Source organism: Pseudopodoces humilis, chromosome 1, assembly GCF_049639895.1.
Source record: "Pseudopodoces humilis isolate 2021_Gansu_Grassland_sample_001 chromosome 1, ASM4963989v1, whole genome shotgun sequence".
NCBI classification, from domain to species: domain Eukaryota; kingdom Metazoa; phylum Chordata; class Aves; order Passeriformes; family Paridae; genus Pseudopodoces; species Pseudopodoces humilis.
In genome coordinates, this window is record NC_142200.1 from 148,358,575 (window position 1) to 148,371,045 (window position 12,471).

The following is a 12,471-nucleotide window of genomic DNA, read 5'->3' on the forward strand; positions in this document are numbered from 1 at the left end:
GGCTGCAGGGTATGAACAGGTCTCATTTGCTGCCTGCTCTGACAGAAACAAGCTGGAAACTGCCTCCATCCCTTCCCTTTCACACTGGCACAGCCACAGACGCTGCCTCTTGGTTGCAGCAGGGCTCCAGAACAGCCCCACCCGGGTGTCCCAGATGGATCCCTGCCAGCTGAAGGCCAGGGAAGTCCTGGAATTCACACTGAAGGCAACACAGCCAGAACCAGAGTGGTTCTAATGGGAAGCTGTGGTCCTGTCCTGTGTGCTTGCCCACCAAAACACAGGACAAGAACACCCTCTGAGAGATAGGAAGAAAAATAATGAAGAAAATTAATTTATGAACATCTCTTTCCCATTGAGACATGGGAAAGAAGAAGGTACTTAGGCCAAACATGCTAAAAATCAAGCTGCATGTCCCCTGTTCATTTACAAGACAAATACTTTGGGTCTGGCGTTTTCTTCTGTTGAATTTTAATTTGCTCAGGGGCTCTGGTGGCCCTGCAGCCAGGAACTGTGTCTGTTATCCTTGCTGCCTGCCTTGGATGTGCGACAGTATCACCCTTATTCTCTACATCTGGTACTTAACCCTGAATTCTCTTCTCTCACCTGCTGTTCTTTGGGATGATCACAGCTGGCAGTGAGGCATTGCAGTTCTTCCCCACAAATGTTTCTGCATGCTTCCCATAGGTTTGCCCCATCCCTTTGTCCCTTCTCATGGCAGAAGTGTCAGATTAGGTGATCTTTAAGGCCCCTTCCAACTCAAACCAATCTTTGGTGCTATGATTTGAAACTTCCAGCACTTAGAAGTTCATCCCAAGGAAGCTATATTTATCCAGTCCTTCTACCTCGAGCAGATAACTTCCATGAATGAGCCATCACTGAGTCATTGACATTTCAGGATTAAATCAAAGCAATTAGCCCTGCCTTTTCCAGCTGATTTTCACTGAGGTAACATGGCAACTAGACAAACGTCAGTGCCCCTATTCCCCTAAAAGCAAGCAAAGCAGCATACTCAATTCCCCTAAAAGCAAGTAAAGGATGAATTAAACCATTTTCATGGTGCAGGAAATTCACATATTACTCATCAATAGGTAAATGGAATCAAAACAAGAGCCTGAGACCACTCTCACTCTGATGCACACCTGGAAACACAAGATCTTCATGTACAAAACACCATCACTAAGTCACAGGTGTCCATGAAAAACAAACAGTTGGTGATAGAGGCCACTAAAGGATCTATCTGAGATCTGTAGGGATATCACAGACTCACAGAAATGCCTGCTTAGAAGGAGCAGTAGAGTTCATCTGGTCCAACTTGCAATGTCCTATTGCCACACCATGTTTGTTTTCACCAAGCAAAGCCAGAGCTTCTTCAGCTCCATGCTCGAAATTCCTAGAAGTGCTTGTTTCATAAAGGAAATAAAATCCCAGTGAAGGTTTCAAAGCTACTCATGAACCTAAAGACTCACACACACATCACTGACCTACCACAGAGAAATCAATTTCTTTCCCTGAGATTGCAGGAGGACAATTTTAGCTCAGGTGCACCAGAAGCTGAGTGCACACAGAGTCGATTTTCACCTGGTCCCAGAGCATCAGTGACTCATTCACATCTACCCCATTCATGCCTCTTCCTGGGCCTGCTCAGGGACTGGGGAAATGAGAATGGGTTGGATAAAAAGCCTAGGAGAGATAATGTACTGAAGTCAGACAGGAGACAGGCAGGTCCAACCACTTAAAGAAGTGATGAAAAAATAACCCCCAGACTCTCTCAAAGCCCTGTAACTGCAGTGATCGTGGTCAGGTGCTCATCTGTAATCCCAGAAACTCAGCCTCAGATCTGCAGCTGAGGTCTAACAGAGAATCAGTAAAACAGGAATCCCTAGGAAAGACTTTGCACCTGTTTGCTGAGAAATCCAGCTATTGATTAGCGTATTTCTAGATTCAGGAGAGCTTTTTACATATTCCCAGGATAAAATGAATCACACTGCTGTGATGTCTGTGCTCTTCTAACACACTCACCTCACTGGGTCAGCTCAGAGTTCCTCCTATCCCCCTCAGCACTCACTGAAGGAATAAACCACAGTGCTCATGGACAATAAAACTGCTGTTATTACTGTTGCTGGATTTTTTATCCCAGGAGAAACACGCTGTGAACACAGGAGAGATGAAGGGATTAAAAACAGATTAGGGCAAAAAAATAAATCCAGACTGAGAATGGGTTTGTACATGGACGAGGATGACTTAACTGTGTGAAAAGATCTTTGTGGGGATCCTTTTGTTCTCCCCAAGAAGGAGTAAGAAGCAGTAAAACCCAGTATTCCTACTGCTACAGCCACTGCCTGGAACCGGGCGATGCTGTGAACCCCCACAACTGCACTTGGATTTATCCCTGTCCCTTTTGAGACAGGCTTGGAAACAGAAAGCAGACCCAAGTGGGAATTTGTTCCCTCACTTTCACACCAAACAAAAGCTTTCTGATTTTTTGGCTGCTAAGGAGACTTCCTGAGGCACAGGCAGCTCTGGTGGAAAAGTGCTTCTTCAGACATTAATTTGGTAATTAATGACATAGGGGCAAGTGGGTGAGTTTATACATGATAGTTATGTGGAGTGGGAGAGTCAGAAGTTTGGATTAGATGGCCAAAATTAACCAAAATGTGAACCTATAGGATCCTGTCTTTCTTTACTACAAAGTGTTGTCAATGAAGAATGAAAGGGGTTCTCTCTACAAAGGCCTTGCTAGCTGGTGGTGGGGTCACTGTCCCATCACAGTCCCACCCACCCAGGCAGGTGCCCAAATCCCTGCAATCCCACCCAAGATACTGACACCCACATCCTGAAAAGAAAAATAAGCCCTTACAAAAAGGACTTCCCAAAAGGGCTTTCCAAGTCAGGGGTCACCCTTTCCCCCAGAGCTCCTGGAACAGAAAAAACTCCCACTGGGAAGGAACCTGTGAGGAGCTCTCTCTATGAAGGCCAGCCCTGGGAAATCTCTATGAAGGGCTCTGCTTCTGACTTTCCCCTTCATCCCCAGCCTTTTACTCTGCTGTCTTGCAAAGGAATAGGGTGTCCCCTCCTTATGAATCCTAGGAATCCATTTTCAGCACCCAAACTCCCATTCTCCACACCAGTTCCCACACAGAGATCAGAGTTTTCAGTTGTTCAAGTGTGTTAAGATCAGCCCAGAAACAAAAATCTTTGAAATCCTTCTGCTTCCAAACTCTGCATCAGCTGCTCCTGTTGCAGAGCAGGAATCAGTGTGGAGCCTGGAGATCCTGCAACAAGTCCTGACTGCTCATGGTATACTTTGAAATACACAAATGCTGATGTTTCAGAGATCACTGGCATAATTCAGCAATTCCTAAGTTAGATAAAAATTCTTAGAAATGAGAAAAAGAATCCCTAGGAAGTCACATCTAAGTTTAGTTAAAATGGTGATGATGCACTAGCAAAGTAATTTCCTATTTTCTGTGTGTCTCATTTCCGTAGCACATTCTGTTTTGCAAAGCTGTGTTTGCTCCCTGGCTGACTGAGGAGGATGCAGCTCCTCTGCATTAATTCTTCTGTCACAGCATGGTCAGGGCTTTCCAACCACCAGGGGTTCGGGACAATACAACCAAACTGGGAAAGGTTCCTCCTCCTTCTGTTTTCCCAGGGAAGACGCTTCATGAGACTTGAGAATTTTTTTTCCCTGGGTTTTCTTTTTTTTTTTTAATATTGAGTTTTTAGTCCTATAATTTGTTTCAGAGTTTTGCTTCTCCCAGCGAAGTCTCATATGGAGCAGTATCTGGCCCTCTGTTATTCCCAGCACTGCAGAGAGAGAAGTCAGCATAAAGCAATCCGAGTTTTATTGATTCTATGAATTTGTCCCAAGAGCTACTAATTATGAACTCCAAGAATAACATCTGAGGGGACTGAAAACCGCACTGAAAAAAAAGGAAAATATCTACTAAAAATCCATTCCCCTTCAATTTCCATGGGAAACCTCATTTCTTATTGACTCCTCAAGCTGCTAAGAATGTCTTTTCTAATTGGGGCGTCAAATCTGGATGTTGGGGTCCAAAACTGAGTAGGAGGTTCCCTTTCCCAGGACAGCAAACCTTGGGCAAAGCCTTGAATGACTGTCAAGAGCCTGAGAATTTTATTTGGACGAGGATGCAGCTTGAAGTTCTGTTTTTCCAAGCCACAGAATTGCAAAGATTCACTGTAATATGAGCAGCAAAGATACTTCTATGTCAGGACAGAGCATGGAGGGCAACCTAAGGAATCTAAATCTGGTCAATTTATTGATTTAATTGTTCTGCAGACCACGAGCAACAGGCAGGTCACAGCTGAGGTGGTGTTGCCCCACTGTTAACACACCTATGAGTTATTCCTGTGAAGTGGGAGCAGCTGGAGCATCTGTCAGGTATTGAGGGAAATCAACAGCTGCTGCCAGGGGACAGCACTGAGACATCAGACTGATGCAAAGGGCAGCAGTGCAGTGCTGAACACGCTGAGTCCAGCCAGGAGCAATCCCTGCATCATCCAAGGGCAGGTTCTTGTTGCCTGCTCAGGCTCCTCTGATGGATTTGTTTCACCCCTGCGTGGCTGCGCTGTGCTTTGCGTGGCTCCACATCCCCTGCCACAAAAACCTGCCTGGGAACAAAGCTTGGCACTGCCCTTCCCTCAGCTTTTGGGGGCAGCCCTGGTGGAAGAGTGACCTGCAGTGACCTGAACACCCCGCAGAAGAGGGGACACGGAGACCATCCTTCCCCGCTGTGTCCTCGTCCCCGTTTCACCTCAGGGATGCTTTTAGCCGTGCAGCAGGATGGGGCACAGCTCTGTCCCAGCCCAGGGTCACCCGCAGGTGGCTCGGGCAGCCGCGGGGACACCGCCTTTAGCTGCACTCCAGGTGACACCCTGTGGCTGGCGGGTGGCATGGCGGGTGACCATTGCCTCCTGACACTGTCCCCCGGCTTTTGGGACAGCAATCGGGGGCTGGGACCTGCCGAGTCCCGGAGAGCCTCGGGTGTTCAGCGAGTGGTGAGAACAGCCCCGTTCCACCTTCACGGTTCCACCTCAGACCCCCGCAGCTTGTCTGGGTGGCACAATAAAACAAGAAACCCCAATCCACAAGAGAGTGACCGCACTGGATGCAGCTGGGTGGGATTTTTCCTCTCGTTCTGATATGGTGTGATGAGGATTTGTAATATATTTCATTCTTTCCCTTCCCCGTCTGCTCCTGAGCCATTCCCTCTTCCTTCCCGTGCTCCAGAAGCAAACATTTTTGCAAGTATCATCTAATTCCAAACTTGTGGAAAGAAATGGACTTCAGTCCATCTGTTTGCCAGCTGGAAGTCACTGCCAGCTTAGACAACAGCAAGTTCCAGAGACATGGAGGCAGCCGCCTTTGGGAAAGAAAGAATCACAAAGAATCCTCCAAAATAACGTGGGCAACCCTTTGTCTGCTGGTCCTCCCAAAGGCCCAGGTTAAAAGCCCTCTCCAAGAGGTGCCACTGCTCAGGTCTGACTGACTTTGGTGTGGAACGGCAGCTGCAGCTCCAGTTCTGGTAAAGTCTGGGTGATCTTTGCCTCAAAAGCCAAGCCTAAAGTGAAGAGAACCCGAAGCAGGTACAAGGGGACCACAGCAGAGCCACCTCGTAACTTATTAGCAAAGAACAAAAGTACAAATCCGTGTTTAATTGGCTGGAGAAAAATGTTGACTTGAATGTTGACTGAAGTAACATTAACAATCTCCTTATTTTACTAAATGCAATCAACTTGTATCCTGGGCTCAATGAAGAAATCACATGTTTTACATGATAGTAGTGGGAGCAAGAAAAATGGATTCTTTTCATTCCTCCTTGTAAATATTTTTTCCAACATTTTTCTTCCAGACTGCAAAATCAGAACCATCTCATACCACAAATTATGCTTCACAAAGGGAAGGAAAAAAGAGAAGAAAAACTTGGGGGGAACAAGTGAAGCCTCTCCCATCTGTGCATGACTGAAATCCAGAGCCTCCCACTGCATTTGTGGAAGATGTGTGTATTTGTGTTTCTCTTGCAAATGCAGCGAGAGAAAATGAACAAAAATGGTTGAAATCCTAATCTGGACACAAAGCTATTGGAGACAAGCTGACCTAATGAGCTGCAGATTTGATCTCCTCAGAGAGAACCTTTATGAGCTTAAAAATGATGTTTTATTTCCTGCCCCAGAATTCCAATTCTGGACTTCTTTTTTTCCACTGTTGAGTTTGTTTCATTTCTCATCAGTCTCCTTCCTTTAACTTTCATGTAATCTTGACTTCCTAGCTGCAAATACTGTGTTTAACCTCCTAGGATGGCTGATACATGGCTACTGCACGGCTGCAGACTTTTATTAACAAAAGAAAAGTATTTTTCTAGTGACTCCATAACTAAAATTGGCTATAAAACATTTATTTTTATCCCAAATCCCCTGTCATTTAACAGCGGGATAAAAGCCTTCTGGACATTGAACAAGGTTACAAAAGACAGTTGAGGTGACAGTAGTTTCAGGGCTTAATAGTGATTTTTTTTGAGTCTGGAAATACAAATGCATGGCCATGATGGGCATTTTATTTCTCTCCAGTAATGACAAAAACTTCAGGGTATCTGTCATTAACAGCAGGACTTTGCTTTCAAAAATGCGGCCTTTAGAAATCAAGCCAGAAAAACCTCTGGGGAACAAGTAAGTCATGTGAATGTGATCAACAGAATTGGTCAAGACACTAAAATACATGAGATAAAACACAAGTGAAAATGTTAATTGAGCCTCTGGGCCAGCCACTTATAAAAGTGCACATTTCTGTAATTATCAGGACAGAGCTTGCCTGCAAAACACGAACAAGACTCTGAGACCAACGATTTCCTAGCAAGGCTCATGTTTTATATGCAGGCTGGAGCCACATCTCCAGAACTTTGAACAATAATTAATCAGAAGGAAAAGCAGCAAAGGTTAGCTCTCCATAAAAGAATGGGTTTTTAACCTATGAAAATTAGCTCCTTTAAAAATTGAATCATCCCTTTAAACCCTTTCAAAAGAGGGGAAATGCAAACCAGAAGAGCTATTAATTCACTTCTTCACCCTTCCCTCATCACACAAAATATTGTCTCTCTGTGTTCAAGATGAGACAACCACGAACTGCGGGAATTTTTCTCTCAGTGTGGACCAAGCCCTGCTAACAGGTACAGGTGTGATCCATGTGCCAGGGCCTCCTTCCCCCATTCCCATCCTCCTGAACACAGCCCTGCTAAGCCACCAACCCTCTCCAAAGCTTTCTCAACAGGCAGCTGCTTGTAGGGCCAAGGAAAAGGTGGTGCACACCCCCTCAGAGCAAGGAGGAACCAAGTCCCCATCAGGGCAAGGTTAGCAGTGATTTATGTGCCTGTTTTCAGCCGCACAGTCCCTGGAGAAGGTGAGGAGGATGCTTTTTGTGATATCCAAAACACTCCTGTGAAGCAGCTGTTTCAGTCAAAGAGCTTCCCTGCACTGGGAGAGGGGGATTTGCAGGCAGGGATTGCAGCTACAGAGACCTTTTGTTCCTGTCCATCACAAAAGCAGTTGGATCTTAATCCCCCGGTGTGGGATCAGTGCAGCACAGCACACGCCCAGGGATAAATTCAGCTGCCTGAACACAGGCATTGGATCATTTGTCACCGAGCATCTGCAACACCTGTGAGGCCTGGGAGATAAAACACAAACCTGCAACAAGGCTGAGCCCTCTGAAACAGGAACAAAATACCCCATGGCACATCAAACAGCACTATCACTTCGGCAGGGGCTGCTGAGCTCAGCTGTTCATTTAGGCTGAGCACAGTAACTCCCTAGGCTTCATTCCTTCTGTCAATTAGAGCTCCACTGATGTGTATTAGAGCTTAAATACTTAAATTAGCTGTTGATATTGCTTGGAAATACCTAGATTAGTGGGTTTTAATCTGAAAGACCTAAATGCCTCCAGCTCCTGTCTGCAGCCCAGAGCAAAGTGAGCAGCTCATGATGGGTGGGTATCACCACAGAATATCCCCCTGCCCCACCAGGTGTTTGAGACAAACTCAAATCAGTTGAAGCTACAAAAGTCAACACTTATTATCCATCAGATGAACACTGAAGCCCAGATTTTCCCCTTGCACAGGGAAATCTGTAGGGGAAGTGTTAATGTAGGCATACTTTAGCCTGTAACATGCTCTAAGTACGTGCTTGAATGGCTGTTTTTTAGCAAGCAGCAAAACCAGACTCATTACAGGCCATTTGCTGAATTAATCAAGCTTCAGGATATCCTAATAAGTGAATTAATCTGTTTCCTAAAACAAGACTAAAAGCTTCACACTGTCAAAGCATAAACACATCTAGAGGGCAGCAACGATATTGTCATTTTTCGCTAAATATAGAACCTGAGCAGAGACAAGTGCACAGTCACACACTGCACCAACACAGACTTTCTTTTTTCCTGTTTCTTTTAAGTTTTTTTTTCCCCCTTCGAAAATAATACATAAGCTTTGGTACAAAACTGTAAAATTGTAAGTGGATGGCATGATTTTCACATCCTTGGTCAAAGAGCATTTTAGCCCATATTTACAAATCACACTGCAGGGTAACCAGAGCGTGATCTGTCAACATGACTTTATTTCCCAAATAAAGAGGGAGGAAAAAACCCCAACATATCACCAAAATAACAAAATGTCAGGGATATAAAATCCTCACAGACTGACAGACGTTGTTTTACGAATGCATCTGAAACTTATCTGAGTCACTCAGCAGCTCCCAGGAGACACAGAGAAACAGACCCAGGCACAGAATCACCACGGGAATTTCTTGCAGTTCGGATGGAAATATTTTATGCAAACAGTTTATTCTAGCATGGCAAACAGGCGGGGAGTTTAAGCACAAGTTCTTTTTCTTAAGGTTTTTTTGGGTTTTTTTTGCCCCAAATGCTTTTTCATTGAATTTGCTGGCATTGGCAGGGTTTGATAACATTCCCCATCTGAGTTAGAGTGAACATTAAAGCCTGAGAGGTGACAGGATGGACACAAAGCAGGGGAGGTGCACACAAAGCCTTTGATGAGCTGATCTGTGGAGGAACCTACCTGTCTGTTTTTGTCTTGAGTTCCATTCCCTACATGCACAGAGACTACACTGAGGTGCAGAAATAGCCCCGTGAGCACCAAAACTTGGCCATGGATCAGTGTCTTGTGCTTCTCTGAGTTTTTGGTAAGCTTTTCGTACAGTTTGGGCACTTCCCAGTCTGGATTTGCCAGTGTCTACAATGCAAAAGCTTTCCTTCACACAGAATGCTACCGGCTTCATTCCCTCCAGCTGCTTTTAGGAAATTGGTGGGAAATTGGAATCTTTCAGAGCCTGATTTCTAAAACTGAAAAAGAAATCACTGGAACTGATCCAAAATTTTTACAGGCTTTCAAATGAGAAATATACTCACAGATAGAGAAAATATACCCACAGATATACAAAATATACTCAACAGACACAAAAAAACAATGCAAGGAAAAGCTGTAGTTCCTAAAAGGTGGCAGCTCATGAACATGGGATACCTGATAGTTTAATAAATGCTGACAACCTAGAGCAGGATAAGCTCTTAGCAGAAGAAAGAAGAAAGGCAATGCAAGGTGGTTTCTCTATATTGGTCTGATTTTGCTCTTAAAAAAAAAAATAAATCAGTATAATATAACTAACCATCATTTCTCCCTCTGCCTCATCAAAATGCAAAACAAAATAGAACAAAACTACATGTCCTGGGCACAAATCTTATGTTGATTCAAGCCCTCTCCTATCAGACCTTCATTTTGAGCTGTATTATTCACTTCTGAGATTTGCAAGATCCATTTCCCATTCTTTAATCAGTTGTCTCTGCTCATTTTATCATCTGCATGGGGAATACAGCTGAAGTTTTCAGCACAATGAGCCTGATCACAAATGAGGCAGCCCACAAACCAACTTGGTGAAATCACACAAGTGGTCACAATGTGTCAGTATTTGGTTTTCCCAAATTCTAGACGTGTTCTGCATGCAGTAATTATATTTTTCAACTACTAAAAGAGATTGCATGTGTATTCAAACCTTCACCTGCTGTCCTACTGCGTTCCCAAGCTTTAATCACTTAACTGCTATTTCCCAAGGAGCTACTGATTCCAAAAGTTGACCAAATTTTGATATAATCCTTCTGTCTGTTTTCTGCATTACAGCTTGAACTATACACATGGAAGTGTCTAAGATCAACTGGAGGTGGCGACTCATATTTTATGTTGAAAGGAGAAAAATACTCATTACTATTTCAATAACATTATTTCCATCAGTCTTTAGTTTAATTAACATGCCATTGTTTTAAGAGCAGAGAATTTAAGAAAACTTATTGGCACTGCAATACAAGGATGAGCCACCACTGATAAAGAGAGGAGCAGGGAAGAACTTTAAATCAAGTCATTGATGAACTAGTGAAAGCATCAACAGAGTTTATAAAGCCAAACTGGGGTACTAAATTTTATTTTTTTTCTTCCATATGCAGGAAAAAACATTTAAATTCTTTCCTCTGTGTTCTGCACTGCCCTTGATTCTCAGAAATTTTCTTCTGGTCTCAACTGAGACTTGTCCAAGTAGTGAACTACCTGCTGTAATCAAAGCCAGCATCACCCAGCCCATTCCAGGTTCCCTCCTATTTTATTGCAAAGACCCAGGTCTGAGATGGGAGGGCTTTAGGATGATTTTGCAGTTCTCTGAGGCAACCTTTTACTCTGCTCAGAGTCTGGGGTGACAGAAACTCACCCCTAAGACCAAATCTGGCAGGGGACTTTGTTTCACAGAGCCAAGGCACCAAACTTTTGGCAAGATATCTGACCATGATACTGAGAGCTGGGGAAAGAATAAGTTCACTTTCTACAAATTTAAAAATAAGATCTAAAATGTCAGGGTCACCCTTTTACGGGACTTAAGGAGAATGCTGGCCCCACAAAATTAAAACTACCTGCAAATGAGACCACTGACACCCAAGCAACAGATCAGAGTGAAACATGGGGTGAAATTATCCTTACATTCAAAACCACACTGAAAAAATGAGTGACAAACAAGTGGGTGCACATATTTGGAATTAATATGTTTAAAAACTCTTAATGAAAGGTCCAAAGGGTATTGACAGATAAGCAAGAGGAAATGAGTGCCTGGATCCCACAGCCTGAATAATAAATTTATAGTGAGTCATGATTGTTTACCGTGAAGAATAAAGCATCCAGGAGATTTCTAAGGAGCCCCCATGCTCTCTTGCTTTGAATATTATTTGCCTCCTAATTTCCTCTCCTGTCTCCTGTGCAGAGCTGATGCAGCTCCAGCCTCAGCAACCAGTCCCTGATGAAGTTGCTGAAACAGATTCCAGCCCTCAGCCTTCTTTCTGTCTGTCAGATACAACTCCCAGCACAGTTTGAACCCCTGCCCACACAGCCAGCCTGGAAAAGGGACTGTCCTTTCAAAATACAGTTCTTAGCTGTTAGGACTAAGTATTTCATGAGCCAAAGGTTGTTTAATTATCCAGGTGGCTGCAGCACTGCCACAGACACACTGAGCTGTACGGAGCTACACAGGCACAAACACACAAAGCACCTCCTCAGACTGCAGAGGATATTTTCTGCCCAGATCTCCCTAAATGTACTTCAGCAAAGAGGAAACAGTGTCCACAAGTCTGCGCTTTTGAGAAATCTCCATCATTCCAGGCAAGAATTTTGAATATATAGCCTGGAATGTGGAGGAAATGTTGATTCCCAAGCAAACAAATTTTTTTCTTTTATTATTATTATTTTTTCTTTAATGGAAATATATTTTGGGTGTCCCCAGGCACCTTCTGAACACGAGATCTGCGGGCGAAGAAGGGAGTTTGTACTTACTCGTGGTGTTGTATTTGATCCCATTGAAGAACTCTGGGCAGGGTCTCTCCACGAGTTCCCCCGCAGAGGTTCTGGGCCAGCAGGTCCCGATCTGGTCCGTGGTGGCATTGCAGTACGGACCTGGGATTAAAAAAATGAGACAGAAAGGGAAAAAGAAGCGGTTGAGAAAGCACAAAAGCCACACACTTTGCATCACAAAACAAACCGAATCTCAGCACTTCTAAAGCTTTTCCCGAGCTCTGCACCAGGTAACAATTCCTACCATCAAAGCCCAGGAAAGGGATAGAGGAACTCTCTAAAAAAGTCTCGTGTAAGCGATCCAGGAGGCTGCAATTCACATCAAATTCTTCTAAGATGAACTGAGAGATCGTCACATCCATTATTCCCTCTGGGACTGCTGGACTGGATCAGGCTCCTTCACCCCTTTTTGGTGTGGTTTGTTGTTTTTTTTTTTTTTGGTCCCCTCTTCTTTTTCCCTTTCTGGAGCCAAAGGAGCATCAAGCTGCGGGCACCCCGCAGTCTCGTGTGTGCGAGCCTCTCCTGCTCGCAGCGTGCTGACAACTTGGCTGAGAGTCTGCGTCTGCCT

General features: G+C 44.2%; 1 protein-coding gene across 5 annotated transcripts in view; it reads right to left on the minus strand.

Moving 5' to 3' along the window:
* Positions 1–12,471, minus strand: part of CRHR2 (corticotropin releasing hormone receptor 2) — a 135,313-nt gene that overhangs the window by 83,183 nt on the left and 39,659 nt on the right. For 4 of the 5 annotated variants that reach the window (XM_014256721.2, XM_014256722.2, XM_088054474.1 and 1 more), the window contains one exon: positions 11,886–12,005. In XM_014256721.2, the coding sequence (XP_014112196.1) occupies positions 11,886–12,005 (120 nt within the window). Of the gene's footprint in view, positions 1–11,885; positions 12,006–12,147; positions 12,363–12,471 lie in introns of those variants that run through there. The other variant, XM_088054476.1, reaches the window with a different exon arrangement.